Genomic DNA, 20,096 nt, shown 5'->3' with positions numbered 1-20,096 from the left:
TTTCCATTTGATCACTTTCAGGTGCTCCGAAATTTCATAATTTCCAGTAGCGGAAATACCACTTCCTTTTTCTTCTTTTTTTATTTTTTAATTTTTTTTTTCTGTTGAGTGACGAGGAAAACCCGTTGTCACTACTGGAGAGTGTAGTGCACGGGGTAAAGATTAGAAGGAGGTAATGGAGCTTGGATGTGATGCAGGGGTGATCTCAGTTAGTAGTGATGCAGATAAAAAGCAGTTGGTGGTTATCGGCAACGGCTTCGATTCCGTTGAGTTGATGAATTGCTTGACGAGGAAGAAAATCAAATGCGCCACCATTATCTTCCTTGAAGATGTGAAGCCGCCGTCGCCACCTCCACCGGCAGCGCCAGCGCCGCAGCCATCGTCGCCGACGAAAGGTGAATGCAGCAGTCATTGTCCTTGTCCGCCGGGTTACTACAATTATCCATGCGTACAATACTACCCGGTGTGTGAACCCGTTTACGACTCCAATCCAAATTGCTCCATTCAATGAAGTCATGCATGCACAATTAGAAAGTGGAATAACTTGTGTGGCGTGAAAATCTATAATTATTATTTAGGATGGTATACTAAGTAAATTTTGTCAATTTTTATACATTTACATTTGGTCTGTGTTTGAAAATCACGAAAATGTCTTCTGAAAAATGAGCTATATTTTAGAGAATATTTTCTTTTCCAAGTGTGTTGCTTTCTAAAAAAACTCTCTTTAGTGTGTTTGGTTCATTTAAAATAAAACTGTCTTGGTGTTTTTGGTTCATTTAAAATGAAACTATCTTGGTGTGTTTAGTTCATTTAAAATATACATTATTATTATTATTATTATGAAATTCCTAAACACACAACATCATCACTACTACTACTACTGGCCGAGTTTGGGGTGCGACAGCGGCTGGCAGGTTGGGTTGGAAAACTTGGGTAAGGAGAGAAGGTTTTGAAGAAAAACAATTATGACTTGGTTCGGGAAGTTATTTTTGGAAAAACCATGCTATTTTCTCTTTAACTCATCATTCTCATTTTCAGTTGACTCTAATTTCCTTCCTTTGCCATGTTAAAATTATTATTATTATTATTGATTATTGATGTGGCTCATATATTGATGGAACCAGGTATGTTCATTAAACACCAATTAAGCATTGTATGTAGAAATTATGTGTTCTGAAAATTTTACGTTCATAAGATTTATCTTACATGCCAAACATGGGAAGTTCAGAAAATGATTTTTTGGGGTTCTAAACACCTTACAGGAAATTAAGATCTTTTTTGGTTAAATAATGTTCACACACAGAGCTTTGAATTTCCAACATTTCTTGAGGAATGAGAGCGTACAGTAACATCAACTAAGCTGATTATTAAAGATGCGCAAAATTAAGCTTAATTAAAATCAAAATATTATATGAATTAATGAGGAGACGACTTTGCAAAAGCATTTCGTAATTGACTCCAGGCTTCTTTTGTTGACCACCAGTGTTCAATTAGTCCAATTATATAGGAAGAAATGGGGAGACGAATTTTTCAACAGGAAAAGAAGAAAAAAGAAAAAAACGAATCATTGGTTCTTAAATTTTTATTTTTTGAAAGAATATAAAGGTAGATTTGTAAATATTTTTAAAATATGTATAAATATATTAGTAAATATTTTTTCATAAAAATAATGCACTAAATAATAATTCAAAAATAGTTCATTGTCACAAAATGTATTCGAAATTAGAAAAAAAAAATTAAATGTCTAAAATATTTTTAAATTTAAACATTCTAATTATTTATCTATATTCATCAACATTGATTTTCGTAAAAAAAAAAAAAAAAGAATATAGACTCAAACTCAAACTCAAACTCATTTAATTAAATATCGGTTGACAAACTAAAAAAATGCTAACGTCTTCTATGATCGCAAAATTTTGCCCTCCAACATCGCACATTTTTTATTTGTTATCATAATATTCAAAGGTATTTTATAACAAAGACAAAAGTTATTGAGAATAAAAACTAAATTTCAACATGTTTAGGAGTTAATTTTTTTTTTTTTCTAAATATCTAAATATATAAATGAATAAAGTAATAACTACTCCAATTCATTCCACAACAAGATGAAGAAGTAGGTGTCTCTTACAGTTAAAATCTGTTCAGGACACCTCGTGGTCTTAGAAAAAAAAAAATGATGAAGAAGTAGGTTCCCAACGTCAAACGGCGAATGACGGTACGCGTCACTAGCCAAGTTGCAATTGTAAGATTTGGCAATATACGTCTTAGGAGTCTAAAATTGAAGAGGGAAACACATAGATTCAATGATATAGATCTTAAGAATAGAAGACACCTTTTAGATTTTAAGAATAAGGGTAAAATAGGCCCTTCAATTATAAGCTAAAGAGTAATTAAACTCTTAAATTAACAAAAGTTTCAATTGAACACCTTAATTCCTCATTTTAATGCAATTTAATCACTAACTTTTTTGAATTTGTACAATTAGATTATTTTACAGGTAAGTTCAATGTAATAGTAGGTAAAATTATTATTTTTTAATTAATTTTAAATTAAATTTTTTAAAAAGATTACATGTTGTCAGCGGGCTTCTCCCCCCGTCTAATTCAAGAAGCTCTTTCAAAACTTACCAGAAAGATTGGTTTATGTACCAAGTCACAACCTATTCCTTATTGTGCAAATCTTTCACAACTTCAAGCAGTAACTCACGTCATTTTTGCATGAGCTATTCAAAATCCCATAAAAACATGAACTGATTTACACAGACATTCTCTAATCTCTATAGGCAACCTATGAAACCATTAAGTGAACTTAAAACACTCAAAACAGAAGGCAACATATGAAAACAAAATGTAAGAAAGATTTAGTTTAGGTGTACTACTGCGCTAGTAAGAACTTGACATGCTCACAAACAGTGTACAAACAAAATGACAATGGAGATTCAAACAGGAAATACACTAGCAGCAAAAAGATCTAAGTGGCTATCAGTCTTAAATTTAAAAAAAAAAAAACTGAGGAGAGCGAGGGTGGAGAAGCAAGATCTAAATGAATATCAGTTATTCTGGGATGGGAATAAGAAGACAATAATGAAATAGCTTCATCAGTGTCCAATATCCAGAAAGGCAGAAAGCTAAACAAGGCTGACTTCTTCAGATTGGTCTGCCTCGTCCATGGATCGGATTTCCCCCTTTACCGTCCATTCTCTCAAGCTGAAAAACCAATAGAGAGAAGATAGCGACAGTGGTGGTCGCAGAAGCTGAGCAGCACAGTGGCGGTGGCAGGTGTTGGTAGTAGCGGTGTCGTTGGTGGCTGAGAGAGGCCGTGACGTCTTTTTTACTGGCTACTTAAAGGTAACCGGTTAATTAACCTAATTGCATCAAAATAAGGAGTACAGTTAAGGGATCTAATTGAAGTTATTTTTTTTAATTTAAAAGTTGAATTACATTTTAGCCTATAGTTGAAGAGCTTATTTAATTTGATCTTATCCCTAGATTTTATAATCTCGACTTTTCTGATTCTGACCAAAGAATGTTATTTTTATTTTGGATTCCTAACGTGTTTCCTAATTTCATAAATGTATTGTTGAATTTTTATTTAATTGTAAAATAACCTTAACTTTTTGAAACTTTTTATTTTATTAGAAAATAGCACTAAATATTTTTTAATGAGTTTTAGAACTGAAACGCTTATAAAATGGAGATGCATTACCCTACAAGAGTTTCTGTGTATTATATGTGTTCAATTTAAGTTCACTAACTTTGACGAATTTTATGTATAATTTAAAATGTTAAAAATATAAATTTTGTCCTTATATTATACTCATTCTATCAACTTTATCAAGTATTGTTCACTTTATTTTTTACTGCTGAATTAGTTAGAGTATACTACATCAACATGATGTCATAGCACAACGCAACCAAACATCAACATGATGTAAAAAACATAAAAGTAAAACGAGTGCATGTAATATTAGATTAATATATAAGATTGATCCCACAAGAATTATATTGCATTAATTAGTACTATAATTTGCCACCCCATTGGGTTGAATCCGTCTAGTTAGGTACGTAGCTTCCTAGTTCCTACATTAATATATCTCAAACCAATGTACATTGGTCGTCCTATTCCTACCTGCCTAAAGAATAATTAGTACACGTTTATGGAGTTATACTATATAGGGACGGATCCATTTATCCAGAAATTTTGTTTGGTAAGAGAAAAATAAAAATATTTATGATTGAAATAAATTTTATATCGGAAAAATTGTAATTTATACCCCTCGATAATATGTCAATTATCAATGTCACCCATAAATTATTAGTGGTGTAAATGTTGCCCCTCAATTTTTAAAACGGTACATATAGTGCCCTCCCGTAGTGTAAATGTTGCCCCTCATTTTTCAAATTGGTACATATATTGCCCCTCCCATACGGTATGGGAGAGGCAATATATGTACCGTTTTAAAAATTGAGGGGCAATATTTACATCACTAATAATTCAGGGCTGACATTGATAATTCGCATAGTATAGAGGGGCATAAATTACAATTTTTCCTTTTATATCATATCTATAGGCTCAATCTCATGACCTCCCATAGAGGAAAGGTCATTACATGTCATCTGAACATAAAGTACTTGACAATTTTATATCATATCTATTCATAAATAATTTTTTTTTTAATTAGTCCAATTCTAAGTATTTCTAGGATAATTTAAATACAATAATGCACATTAAAACTTCTAGATTACATTAACTAAATAGTTCATAAAAAATAAATAATAAAACATTTTCATATTAAAATATAATTTTGTATTAAAATATATTAAAACATTCTAAAGTTGTTAGAGCAAGATAAAGTCAAAATATAAAGTAACATATATTTTAATAAGTGGGTTAAGAAAGAGATAAAATTAGCCAGTACCAACTTAGCTATCTTAACTTGTAGAAATTTTTATGCATAAGATTACATTATTTATTTTTACTAAAACATATACCTATATATATAGTGCTGGGGTGGGTGAGGGGGACAACTGTGAACTGCCCCCATTAGACACTGCTATATACTACTCTATATAAACATCCATAAACAGCTAGCCCCAGGCTCCTAGATAGCTAGGTCGAGAAAAGCTAGAAGAAAACATAACAAAACAACATTCAACATGAAGGTATATGTATATATATGTTAGTTTTATTCCAAATCACTTACTTATATATCAATCTTTAATGTTTTATAACAGTGATGATTGATTTGTGTTCTTATATATGTTTATGATTGAATTTAGCAAAAGATCACGATTAGTTTGCCGGTAAACAGCGATAAATGCCGGGCAAAGGCTATGCAAATTGCAGTATCTACTCCAGGTAAATAAGCTATATATACATACTCATTTCATATCATAACATCACAAAATACCATTATATTCTTTGTTTTCTTTCTTTCTTTTGGGTAATGAGAGAAACCTAGCCGTTATTATCCGAAGGTATTTACAGGGTAACCCACCTTGTGACTTAACTGGCAAAGATGTAAACCAACCTAGCTTAGGTTGTCTGTAGCTGATCAGCTCAAACAAAAAAGGCTGGAATTCGAACTCGTGACATTGTTGTTACAAGTGTGTATCATATATCCTTAGTCATCTTGGTTACCTCATTTTTTCTTTCTTTCTTTCTTTTGAGTGACGAGGGAATTTAAACTTATCACCACTCTTTGAGGGTATGCACAGGATAAACTGTCTTGTCGCAAAGGACCAAAAGGAAGTAATGGTGTTTGGATGTGATGCAGGGGTGATCTCGGTTACTAGTGATGCAGATAAAAACCAGTTGGTGGTTACCGGCAACGGCGTCGATTTCTTTGAGTTAATGAAGTGCTTGAAGAGGAAATTCAGATGCGCCAGCATTGTCTCCATTGAAGAAGTGAAGCCGCCGGAGAAGAAAGACGATAAGAAAGACGATAAGAAAGACGACAAGAAAGACGATAAGAAGAAAGATGAGAAGAAGGAAGATGAGAAGGAGAAGAAAGTGGAATGCTGCAAAACTTGCCGTTATCCTTGTCCTTGTCCTTGTCCGCCGCCGGGTTACTACAATCCGTGCGTACAGTACTATCCGGTGTGTCAACCAGTTTACGACTCCAATCCAACTTGCTCCATTCAATGAAGTCATGAAAAATTGGAAAGTGGAATAATTAACTTCCTCAGCTCAGTATACTGTGGGTTTTGTTTTTTTGTGGCTAGAAAAAATTTACAATCATTATTTAAAGGTGTATATTAAGTAAATTCTATTAATTTTCATACATTTACATTTACTATCCTCTGCCTAGAAATTGTTAATAAAGCCACTTGTACAAATAATGATGTGTATGTAGGCCGGGGCAAATAAACTCTTCTACTTAGTAGAGTTTTATGTATATTTAGAAATAAAATTATATGCATTTTGTCTAATTCTGTATCTATATTTGAAACGTTATGTACTTGTAGGTTGATAGTTTCTATACCAGTAACTATCATATTATGTGTCAGCAATTATCAAATTATTTATTTACATTTACAGAAATTATAAATTGTACCTACAGAATGTGTTAATTGAATGTACAGAATTTTTGTATCCGAGTTTACAATACAATATGAATCTTGGTCCATGATATAACAATTGGCTAGAAATCCTAGAATTGAAGTTGATACCAAACGCTGTAGGGTATACCCGAAGAATGAAAGTAAGAGCATATGGACTTAGTCTAAAATGAAAGGTCAAATTAAAGGTGATTTAATTAGCCATCAATTTGGATCATCGTGCAAGCCACTAATCAATTTTAAAGTCTTTATAATATCAAGCCCTTGCGAGGCCATAGGAAAACGACTTCTTCTTAGCTCTATCTTATCCATATAAAACAAGCTGCCAGCTGGAATAATTTGCTTTGACAAATTTTAATTGCAATAATTTAAAAATAAAAAATAAAAAAATGAATAAGAGGGGACATTAAGCCAAGTGGATGAAAAAGATCTGAGTAACCTGAGCTACTCCGAATGAAGCTTAATTTACGCTAGGTTGAATTAATCGGATCGATTTCACAAATTAAGGGTATTAGTGTATATATTAAGCAATAATATAGTTTAGAATTATAAAATAAAAGAAAGTAAAGTTTAAATTTGATGCAAGAATTTTTTTGTTTAGTACGGAGTATCATTTTGGTCATCATCATAAAAGGTTCATTAATTTTTATTTAATGATTAATGATTAGTTTCAGTTAGTTTCCATGTGATTGTCAACCAAACATTACAGCCAAATTGAACAAATTGGTAAGGATATAATAGAGAAAGGTTTCAGTTAGTTAGTTTCGATGTGATTGTCAACCAAACATCCTTAATTTTTGTCAAAAGGGTCAACCTATCATTTTATCATTTAAGCCTCTTGTCCTAATTAACATGTAATTTCTCACCCTCTTTAATTTGCTCTTTTAATTAAATGACGAAAATAGATGTTTTTTTTAAAGTACGGAAATAGATGTTAATCATTTTTATTAAACTATGGAATGAGAAAATTTTAAAAGGATGACTAATTATATATGTCCAACAAATGAAAATCAAGATGCATATAATGTGACAAAATTAAAAAAAATATGATTAAATGCAGTAATGCCGACAAGCACCTTGTGCTTAGATGACACCTTTGTGGCTCCCCTTGAAGGAATGTCACATGATCGAACTCCGGTGCTAGTAAATGCAGATAATGTCACAATAGTTAATAATTAAAAGTGAAATTTTTTTTATATAATATTATCTAAATAATCTTTTTCCTTTATAATATAATTTAAAAAAAAAAAAAAAAAAAAGTAGTCGCTACATCATTTTCAACTACAAATTATATTAGAATACTCAAAGTAGAGTTTTTCGCACTTTTGGTCCCATAAGTGTTGTGGCACTAACACGATTGCTCCACACTTTTGAACCTTGCAAAGTTGGTCCACGATTATTATTTTTTTTTTAGCACAAATGGTCTTTCCGGTTCAATTTCCGTCCATTTGTGACCGGAAAAAAAAAAAATCTTCTTTATAACAGGGTTGAGCCGTGGACAGAGCTGAGATTTAGCCAGAAGAACCATTTGTGCTTTCAAAAAAATGATAGTCGTAGACCAAGTTTGCAAAGTTCGAAAGTCGTGTAGCAATTAGGCCACGATTTTTAATCCATCCAAGCACTTCATTATTGCTAACGCTTCCGCCATACGGGGCTCCTAGATACTCCGAAGGGGAAAGCCGGAAAGTATAATGTTTCGAGTATAATTTAATCGTAAATTATATTTCATTTTAGAATGACAATTAGAGTTTGAATCTCACATATCCTTTTCGATACATACATTAATGCACACAAGTTTTTTTTTTTTCACAAAAAAAAACACACACACACAAATTTTCTATCATATATCGAAAAACTCGATCTACACATACATTTTAAAACATGTAGTATATAAATCTAATATAAGTATTGTAATTATTGTCAAAATAAAATATTACTCCGTATCATAATAAATACGGAGTATAATAAAATATGTTGAGTATTCTATCTAATTCTTTTTTTTAGAAAAAGCAATGATAAGTTTAAATGTCAGTATTGAAGATAAATATAAGTTGGAAATATAAATTAAAGAAGGGAAAGAATAAGGTTAATAATATTTTGTCTTCTTCTTTTCTTTTCTTTTCTTTTCTTTTCTTTTTTCTTTTTTTTTTTTTTTTTTGAAAAGAATAGTTTGTCTTTTAATTATTATTATAGTCTTTCACTTTTTACCATCGAACTTAAAATGAACTACACCTAGTTTTGACTAATGAAAATATACAGGGACAAGAAGCAACACATTTTCAATAATTAAATTAAAGAACAAATCTAATTAAATTTAAACTTGAATATCATAAGCGAAAAATGCAATATTCAAAAGAAAAAATTAAAATTAACTTTGCAAAATCAAATGACTCAAAGTAATCAAAAAAGTACCGAGAAATTAAAAAATAAAACCTAAACAATTACTCTCTGTGTTCCATTTATCTGTCCTACTTATTATTCATTGGTCAAACCAACCATTTCTTCTTTGTTTATTTTCTTTAGTATTTTTTACTTAATTTAATTTTAAATTTAATTTTTTTTTTGTGTGTTTAATAGTACTTTTAGTGTAGTTTCTAAATATATAAATTTTATATAGGGAAAATGACACTTTTTCCCCCTGTGTTATATGCTTATAGCACTTTTTCCCCTGAGTTATTCATGCATTCACATTTGCCCCCTCAATTATTATAGAAGTGGCGATTTTCCCCCTGATAATATTAAATGGACATTTCTACCCTTAAAACAAATATTTTATTTATTTCTCTTCTTCAACAAATTATTGCTTATACGTAGGGATGACCACGGTTCGGTTCGAACTGAACCAAACACTATAGCAATCAAATTAAAAAATTTCGGTTATGATTCATAACATAACCCAATATTTGGGTTTCCGTTTATTAAAATCGTGAACTGGAAAAAAATGGATCCTGAACCGTGAACCGGAGGTTCAAATTGGAACAACTACTAGCAATAGCTTAAATTAGAATTATAATATTTGCAAATAGTGTATGTTTTTTTTCCGCATTTATATTGACTCTCACATATAAGTATATATAATCGCGGTTTGAGTTTTATTTTGAACTGTCGGTTCACGATTTTGGATCCAATTTGAACAGTTGGTTCAAACTTTCTTTTAAAATTTTATTTTTTTATTTTTAAAATATTCTAAATTCAACACTTAATGTATTTTATTTTTTCAAATCGTGGTTATAATTTGTTGGAGAAGAAAAATAAATGAAATATTTATTTTAAGGGTAAATATGTCCATTTAATATATCAGGGGGAAAAACTGCCACTTAAATAATTTAGGGGGAAAAAGTGTTATAAGTATATAACAAAGGGGGAAAAAGTGTCATTTTCCCTTTTATATACTAATACTAAACTTAATATTATGAAAAATTAGATTAAAAATAACTCCAGTCAAGCTTTGTTAACTGAACCAGACACATAAAATGTGACGGAGGGAGTATTTAAAAAAAAATTAATTAAATTAAAACGCCAATTATATATAAATTTTTGAATATATCATTCATCTAATGATAAATTTTTGTCATCCACTGTGGTATTAGTAGCTTTAATTTACTTTATCTTTTTCAATACATCAAAAATAAAGAAATATAAATCAAATTAACAAAAATAATCATAGCCATACAATAGCAATGCAATTTGCTATCAAGAGAGGATGAATATATATACCTTTCCCAGGTACAACTGAACCTCATTTGTAGCTGTCTAATGTATGCAACAATGCCAAACCCTTTTAGTAAGCTCATTAATAGCTTTAACCATATGAAGATGAATAGATGATGATCCATCTCCTTGCCTCTTTATATGCCCAGAAAAAAAAAAAAAAAAAAAAAAAAAAAAAAAAAAAAAAAAGTTTTCTCAACCCCGGACCTCACGTCTTAGCCTGACAGAATAGTGGAGTGGTAAATTCCAGTGACTCAATGACCCATTAGGTAAGAGGGCTAACATCTGATGCTCACAATGAGCCCACCACATAGCCAAATACTCTCGATACAATCTTGCAACACTCCCCTTGAACCCGTTTTTCCTAATTATCCCGTAACACTACCATTTACATTTACCTTATATAAAGATTATAAACTCATCCCAAGCATCCTTAACATTACCCAAAATGTTTCTCATCTCGTCTAGGCCACCCAAACTCACTTTGAAAATAAAGATCCATTCCTCTAGAACTAATTCATCCAAGCTACAACACTAAACACATTCTTCCATGGAAATCCAAATACAATAGCTTAACTCTATTTTTATTTCCTTTCCAATATGTTATGACCATAATGCATTATCAATGTACACACGAGCTGAGAGTCAGAACTATATTCCCTCGGCATTCGTCCATAGAGTTAGTTTAAGAATGTCAACTCTACTATTAATTTATTGAAGAATATTTTTTTTATAATATCATTGCACATGCTATCTAGTCTAGTTTATAATTAATTCAGGAGGAATGTAGTTGATCAATTTCTTATTATTCAATAAACATTAAATATTTGTGATACTAATAAAAAGAGCAAATTACACTTCTGGTCCTATGACTATAGGGAGCGTGTTAATTTTAGTACGTGACTTTTAAAACTAACAATTTAGTCCTTTAACTATGTTTTTTTTAACAGATTTGGTCCTTCCGACCAAATCACCGGTGGAAATTGACCGAAAAAACTTAAACCTTTTTAAATTTTTTATTTATAAGGGTAAAATGGTCATTTCATCCTCATTTCTTCTTCTTCCTTGTTGCGCCTGCTTTTATTCCATAGACCTTTCAAAAATACGAACTAAGTGGTCTCAATACAGTTAGGAAATAATGCACAACAAGGAAACAACCATAGAAATATCCCATGACTGTGAAAAAGCACACGACATCCCACTTACCATGGTGATCCCACCTCTGCGCCGACCGCCGCTTAGCAGAAACCCGGGAAGCAAATCCAGTCGCCGCCACACCCAACGCATCACGTACCGTCGAGGGAGGAGTGCACCTGACCGACCGCCGCTTGAACTTCCCAGACGACACCGTGAGGCGGTCTGCACCTACCGAACCCGAAGTCGATGACAAAAACGGATACCCGGACGCCCTCCTCTTCGATTGACGACTGCCAGTCGACCTAGCCATCACTAGCAACTAGTCGCACGAACCACGGGCGAGGAAGATGAGATCACACCGCAAGGAAGAAGAAGAAATGAGGATGAAATTACCCTTTCGCCCTCATGAATAAAAAATTTTAAAAAGTTTAAATTTTTTCGGCCAATTTTCACCGGTGATTTGGTCGGGAGGACCAAATCTGCTAAAAAAAACATAGTTAAAGGACTAAATTATTAGTTTTAAAAGTCACTAACCGAAATTAACACGCCCCCTATAGTCATAGGACCAAAAGTATAATTTGCTCCTAATAAAAATGTCACAAAGACCTTGTTCTACAATTAGCTATTAGTAACTAGTAGATTGTGTCAACAGTTAATTGTTAACTAATTGTGATATCTGATTTAACCAAAACGATTGAACACCAACTACAGTATATCGATAGGAGAACCCGCCGGACTCCCTAGGTCGGGGCATGGCCGGTGGGGTTCGAGCAAGGCGCGTCGCACTCGCAACGCCCCCTGGTGGGGCCAATGAAAGTGGGAGTACGAAAAGGAGGAAATGTGTGTCATGGGTGGCAAATTATGTTGTGCAACCGTGTGCACCATGCATGGTGCACACGGTTGCAAAAACGATGTCTTTTTGACGTTCGATTTAAAAAAAAAAAAAGTTTCGATTGTCGTTAACGGCGTTATGTTGTGCATAATTTGAACTATATATCCAGAATAAATGAAGTATATAATTCAAATTATGCACAACATAACGCCGTTAACAACAATCAAAATTGAATTTTTTTTAAGTCGGACGTCAAAACGACGTTATTTTTGCAACCGTGTGCACCATGCATGATGCACACGGTTGCATAGCATAACGCTCCGTCATGGGTGTTTTGGGCTATAATGGAGGGGCCACGATGGACGCCGGACTGATAGGAAGGCCCATTGGACTCCCCAAGTCTAGGTGTGGTCTACGGAGGAGTGAGGAGCCTCCTTTTTTTAAAATCCTAATCCACTGTTAAATGGCCCGGTCCAGTAATTGCACATAACTTTTTATTTTTAACAATAGGCTTACCCACCAAGCAAGCCCATAAGGCCATAACAATAAGGCATTTTATTTGTTTTTTCGTTACAAAGGATTATCAACAAAAGCAAAACTATATAAAATGAGATTACACAATAATGACAAAATTACGATCTCATACTTTATCAACTTAATTAAACTCTGTCTACTTGAGTAAATACGTCATAATTAATTTAGTGTAATTCCAAATTAATTTAATAAAGTTAGATTAGATAATACTCTTTTTAGATGTCGAAAGAAACCTATATTTACCATTTGAGAATATGCATAGAATAAATTCTACTTTTATATATATATATATATATATATATATATATATATATATATATATATATATATATAGAGGCCATGTTTGGTAAAAATAGTTAGTCTATAGGTATATTTTAACTTATTTGATCACTATTAGCTTTTTGATTTGATTAAAAAATTAATATAAGTGTTTGGTTAATTAGTTTTTTATAACTTCAAAATACTAAAAATAAAAAAGATGTTCAAAACAGTTTTTTCAATTAATTTTTTTGAGAAAGGAAATTATACCAAACAACTAATTTAATAAACACATTTCTACAATCAGCTAATGTTATCAATTAGTTATATCTTCTCATTAACACAATCAGCTAACAACCATTTACCAATCAGGCATAATAATGCACAAACCATACAACTCATTTAAGGCACACAAAGAAAATATTTTATACCCTAACAAAATGCATTATGCATGTAACGTTACGCTTCATCATTATCGACTTTGGGAAACTAAACTAGAATGATATTCCTTCAAAATCTATGTTCTTGAGATTCAACATTGATGAGTTACAAAACTATCCAGTAAACACAAAACCCCTATTTTTGTTTTCCAATACTAATCATCAAAGGATTCAAATTCATGTGACAAAACACCGAAAATTCAACTATAATCAAGGGCGGATCTACGTTGGGGCAGCTGCCCCTCCCCCATTCCCCATATATATATATATATATATATATATATATATATATATATATATATATATATATATATATATATATATATATATATATATATATATTTATTTATTTATTTATTTATTTATTTATTTAAAAGTTACGAACTATTGAGTAATTTAGTTGGTTGAAACTCTAAACTTCATATTAAATAGTCTATGTCATAGCACTTGCCCTTATCTTTTTCTCTTTTATTTTAACGTTTTCATCCTTTCACAAAGATAAATTAAATGCTCTTTTAATCTACTTTTTATGAATCATTTAATTAACAAATTAAATGTTCATTTAATCTATTTTTTTATGAATCATTTAATTAATATAATATACACATTTATATTATATTTTAGGGAAAATGACACTTTTTCCCCCTATGTTATATACTTATAGCACTTTTTCCCCCTCAATTATTTATGTAAGCACATTAGCCCCCTCAATTATTTTAAAAGTGGTGGTTTTCTCCCCTAATATATTAAATTGACATTTCTACCCTTAAAGTAAACATTTTATTTATTTTACTTCTCCAACAAATTATTGCGTATATGTAGCGATTACCACGGTTCGGTTCGAACTAAACCAGACACTATAGCAATCGAATTAAAAGTTTTCAGTTATGATTCAGATCTATAACCCAATATTTGGATTTCAATTTATTAAATTTAAGAATATAAAAAAAAAAAAAAAAAAACTGGATCATGAACCGACGGTTCCGGATCCCGTTCGCGATTTTGAACCGTCTTTATTTTAAAATTTTATTTTTTATTTTAAAATAGTTTAAATTCAACAATAAATGTATTTTATTTTTTCAGTTTGGAACATAAACCGCCCATTCCAGTTCATGATTTTAATAAACTCTAAATATCGCGTTTTGATTATAAATTGTAATTGGAATATTTTGGTTTGGTTACTATAGTATCTGGTTTGAACCAAATTATAGTAAAATTTATTGGAGAATAAAAATAAATGAAATATTTATTTTAAGGGTAAATATGTCCATTTAACATTTCAGGGGGAAAAAGAGCCACTTAAATAATTGAGGGGGAAAAAGTGCTATAAGTATATAACATAGGGAGAAAAAGTGCCATTTTCTCTATATTTTATTGTATTCGAATTAATTTAGAAAAACTTAAAGTTGATCAAACTAAAAGAAAAAATTAAAAAGTATTTATGAATATAGTATCTTTTCTATTCAAATTGATTATGTTTTATATTTTCCATAAATATTTTTATACTATTTCAAAGTGTTTTAATTGTCATGTAGTCTATCCAACAGTACGGTGGATCTTCGATTTCTACTTAAAGTATGAGAGATTATCCATAGTTTTTTGGTGTAAGTTGATAAATTTAATTTAATGTATGAAAGTGGATATAATAAATACATTAGAGTTAATTACCGATTTAGTCCTTCGACTTTAAGAATTTCACCACTTTGATCCTCGACTTTCAAAAGTGACCAATTGAGCCCTCATTAACTACATTCTAAGTTCCACAACCCCACATACATACGAACAAAACCTTAGTTCCCCACATAGAATATTCTTTGGTCCCAAACACATACAATATGATAATAACATAGGTCCTACATCAGTCAATAACGATAACAACAAACCAAATTCAATATAAATGCACATAAACGCATAAATAACAAACAAAAAAATGAAGACAATCGTACATGTATTGTACTTCGACGCACCATTTCTTGTTGAACCCATTAGCTTGTACGACGATTAGACGTGGAGTTTTGATTTTAGGTGAAAATCTGTATGAATGCTCCAAATCTACGTCATAGTGTTTGCGATTAGGGCTTACAAATTTGGGGGTTTTCTTTAGTCTGTAATCTAAAGCCGCTCGCAATGGGAAGGAAATATACAACGAAGAATGCTAGAACAATGAAATTACATTTCTATCCTCTGTTTTAACGTCTACCAAACAGCTGTTACCACTTAGGACCAAATCAGTGAGAAATAGCATAGTTAAGGACTCAATTGATCATTTTTGAAAGTCGAAGACCAAAGTGATGAAATTCTCAAAGTCGAGGGACCAAATCGGTAATTAACTCAAATACATTATTTACACTACTTGTTGGCTGTGGCGTTAACAAATAATGGGAGTGTTTGGGCAAAGCAGGACATGCGTGAGCAGTTGGCCCTGTTTGAGTGTTGGGTATGTCGAAACTCGAAAAGTTGTGTTTAACGGAAAAAATGTGGGAGAACCTAAACATTAATCTTAACCATTTGCAACTAACAGTACAACGTGTTTGGGTTTTGATTTTTGTTTCTGATTTCAGTGCGTGCTGCACTTAAACAAACATTACTCTTCACGAATTTCATGAGTGGCCTAAAAAAAGTAAACAAGATAGATAGGGCCTATTGAAATTTAATGCCCGAGTATAGGTTGGACTGCTGCACTCGTGAGTTATGAGTACAACTATCATTCCCACCTTAAAAACCACTATAATATTTCAATTCATCATATAAAATGAATATTTAGGCGCGAAAATACTCTTTTACTTTCAAATATTTCATATCACTTGGGATTGGAGATTCGACCATAATTTATCATAATCAGCTAAGTTACCATAATTTACATAATTTCAGATGTTATGTCGGACCTTTGGGACTGGAAATTCGACTTTTTTGAGAAAAATAAATGAGGAATCATATATTCCGTATTATGACAAATAATGGTCTATGCATTAATAAAATGGAAAAATAGTATTAAATAGCTTAGGATAACAAATCTCCACCAAACCTAGTCCTTATTATTTATTAAATTGTTTAATTTAGTAAGGCGTTTACATGGTCGTTGGACAATGTGTTGGATTGGTACATAGTTAGACAAACTGAATTTTTGTTTGCAAACTTTACGCTCACTTGCTTTACGTCAAGTACGTTGTTAAAATAAACAAATTAAATAACTCTACCATTGTACTATACAATGTTTTGTTTTATAATGAAGATATAGGTGGTACGAATGTGGCTTAGATAACATTTCAGTTAAAACCAACTTTGATGATTTTTAGTAGACAGACTTATTAATTAGAATGGCATAACAGTTCAATGGATAATATGCATTAACTGCCAAACTTATCAAAATGAGGATGTGTTGGCAGTTATGGGCCTCCACCATACCCATCCATCAATTTATAACACCGCAAGAAAAGGGCAAATTTTGTTGTGGACCCGAGTTATATTAACAATTGAGTTAATACCTAAAATTGTCCTCAACTATAGTAGTTTTTCTAAATTTCGTCCTAAATGACATTGGTGATCTAATATTGTCCCAGAATTTTGTGTTTCGCTCAATTTAGTCCTTCGTTTGTTATTCCGTCAAATTGGTGTTAAATAAAGGGACAATTCAATAATATCAATATTGACCTCTCTTTACTTTCAACACGCGAAGTGAGAAATCCTTCTTTCTTGCACGAATTACACCCATAATTACTCCCAGACCTAAGAATCAAATTTTATATTCGCAGGTTTAAAAGTGATTTTGGGAGTAATTCGTAAAAAAAGATGGATTTCGCACTTCACATGTCTATGAGTAAAGAGATGCCAATATTAAAATTATTGAATTGTCTATTTATTTAACAACAAATGAACGGAATAACAAATATGAGACTAAATTGAGCAAAAACATAAAAGTTTGGGACTAAATTGAGTAAAAACACGGAACTCTGGGACTATATTAAGTCACCAAAGTCGTTTAGGACAAAATTGAGAAAAACCATTATAGTCGAGGACCATTTTGGGTATTAACTCATTTTAAAATTGTGTTTTTGCTCAATGTAGTCTCATATTTGTTATTCCGTCCATTTGTTGTTAAATAAATAGACAATTCAATAATTTTAATATTGGCATCTCTTTACTCATAGACATGTGAAGTGCGAAATCCATCTTTTTTTACGAATTACTCCCAAAATCACTTTTAAACCTGCGAATATAAAATTTGATTCTTAGGTCTGGGAGTAATTATGGGTGTAATTCGTGCAAGAAAGAAGGATTTCTCACTTCGCATGTTGAAAGTAAAGAGAGGTCAATATTGATATTATTGAATTGTCCCTTTATTTAACACCAATTTGACGGAATAACAAACGAAGGACTAAATTGAGCGAAACACAAAAGTCTGGGACAATATTAAGTCACCAATGTCATTTAGGACGAAATTGAGAAAAACTATTATAGTTGAGGACAATTTTAGGTATTAACTCATTTTAAAATTGATATACACAATTTTAGAACTCTATATTCACAATTTTAGAACTGAATATTCACAATTTTAAATCTCAATATACAAAATTGCATAACTCAATTTCACAATTGCAGCACTCTATATTCATAATTACGAAACTCTATATTCACAATTACAGAATTTTATATTCGCAATTTCATAACTCTATATTCACAATTATATAACTGAATATTCACTCATTGAGTTGTTTTCAATAATTTTTTTAAAAAAAAAATCATTGAATGCGGAAGCAATGCCACTAACGACACCATTATATTATTTTTCCACGCGCAAACTACATCGTTTTGGACATGAGTTCACTTTGCAAGGTGGACCTCGGATCCATGGCATAACTATTGCATGAAAAGGCAGTGTGAACTACAAAGAAATATGGTTTCGGGGGCCCCACATTAAAATTTTAAAAAAATCTTGCAAGTTAATTTTTTTTTTTCTATCATCTTTTCTCTTCCATCCACCTCGATCACTTCCGCTATCTTCCACGCAAACAAAAAAACACTCAAAAATTTGTTGTTGAGGATGTTCTTATAACATATCACATTATTCAAAAAAGTTTTTTTTTTTTTTTTTTTTGAAAGCCATTCAAAAAGTATTTAATCTAACAGCTAGAAAACTTTTTTTTTTTCTTCTAAGGATGACCTAGCAAAAGTCGCAACACATGTAACAGACCTTCTTACAAAGATGTCGCTCAAATATGTATGATTAAGATTGAAGTGTATTTGCTCATGCATATCTTGTTCTTGAGGGAATTTTGTTTGAAAATATAATATAAACTTGACCTTTTTTATTAGTGGTAGACGATAATATTTAGTGTTTGATTTTCTTTATTTTTCATAATAGCACACATTGTTGATTTTTTTCTTTAAAGAAATGGTGTGCAAATCCCTACTAATAGTTAAAACCGCATCATGTATCATGCCCAACTTTTGTATTCCAATGGTAAGTGTTAAAATAGTGATGAAAATGAAAATATGGTCCAAGTGGGGAGGACCAATTCAATCTAGTTGTTGAAATGATGGGCAGGTTGAGTAGTCAGCAGCCTTTTTGGTGACATAAGCTTGATTATATTGGTAGGCTGTGGTTGTGACTTGTCACAAGTAGTGCCCAATATGTACCATCACCTTTCACTGTCGCACTATCGTCGTTTCCCAATTTCCAAGGGAAAAATAAAAAATGGAATGGCATGGCACGCAAAATTTCCGCGTCACTCGATAAAAAAAAAATATTATGGTTCATGTATTATTTGAAGTTCATTAAAAAATAATCGACTTGCACACATAAAAGGGCATGTTAATCATATGTGATAACTATGTTTAATGTCTATGATCCATCCCATATATAGACCTATTTTGAGTAAAAAATACTTTGATTTTATGAAAAACGTGTCTTAATTCATTTGTTTATATCCTTAGGCGCATAAATTGTTGATTTGAAGACAATCGTATGTTTTTTATAATCCGTTTGGCCCACTAATTTTTTAAAAAATGCTTCTTTAACTCTTAATTTTTTATTTATTTTTTTTTTATGTATTTAGATGGTTTAAACAATCTTTTGAACAATTTTACAACCACTTACATAAATAGTTTGTAAAAAATAACTATGGAAACCTTATGTTTTATTAGTGAATTTTGATAATTTTAATTTTTTTTTAATTAAAAAAATTTTAAAAAAAATAAAAATAAAAATAAAAAATCGGCGCTAGGCGCCCCTTGGCGCCTAGGGGGAGCCTAACGTGTTTTGCAATATTGTATATATATATATGTGTGTGTGTGTGTGTTCTGGTGTAGTTGGCAGCCCCAGATGCGGTTATGCGGTGAGAGGAGAGTCATTGATTTTGTTTAGATCAATGTTCAGGATTACAGAAATTAAAAAAAAAAAAAAAAAAAAAAAAAAAAAAAAAAAAAAAAAAAACGGTGGCAATTTGATAATTTTTGTAACTAGGTCAAATTTAAGGTGCGTGAGTTTTGTGCTTAATTTGCGTCATGTTTCTTATTTGCGCACCTTCTTTGTGAGACAAAACTTTTGAACTGATGGGTGGTTCAGACCTACAAGAACAGAACTTTTGAATAAAACTTTCTTCGAGACAAACTGTTTTTTTAATG

The 20,096-nt window shown here is 31.4% G+C and overlaps 1 protein-coding gene across 2 annotated transcripts in view; it reads left to right on the top strand.

Moving 5' to 3' along the window:
- LOC109190264 (heavy metal-associated isoprenylated plant protein 16-like) overlaps positions 1–6,428 on the top strand; it is a 6,832-nt gene extending 404 nt beyond the window's left edge. Inside the window, exons 1-3 of one of the 2 annotated variants that reach the window (XM_019340739.1) lie at positions 5,120–5,162; positions 5,280–5,358; positions 5,777–6,428. In XM_019340739.1, the coding sequence (XP_019196284.1) occupies positions 5,157–5,162; positions 5,280–5,358; positions 5,777–6,147 (456 nt within the window). In that variant the 5' untranslated portion in view covers positions 5,120–5,156 and the 3' untranslated portion in view covers positions 6,148–6,428. Of the gene's footprint in view, positions 1–5,119; positions 5,163–5,279; positions 5,359–5,776 lie in introns of those variants that run through there. The other variant, XM_019340738.1, reaches the window with a different exon arrangement.
- Positions 6,429–20,096: the final 13,668 nt, after the last annotated feature.

This window comes from Ipomoea nil, unplaced genomic scaffold (genome assembly GCF_001879475.1).
Source record: "Ipomoea nil cultivar Tokyo-kokei standard unplaced genomic scaffold, Asagao_1.1 scaffold1576, whole genome shotgun sequence".
Lineage (NCBI taxonomy): Eukaryota > Viridiplantae > Streptophyta > Magnoliopsida > Solanales > Convolvulaceae > Ipomoea > Ipomoea nil.
The sequence above is the reverse complement of the archived record's forward strand: the minus strand, read 5'-3'. Positions and strand labels throughout refer to the sequence as shown.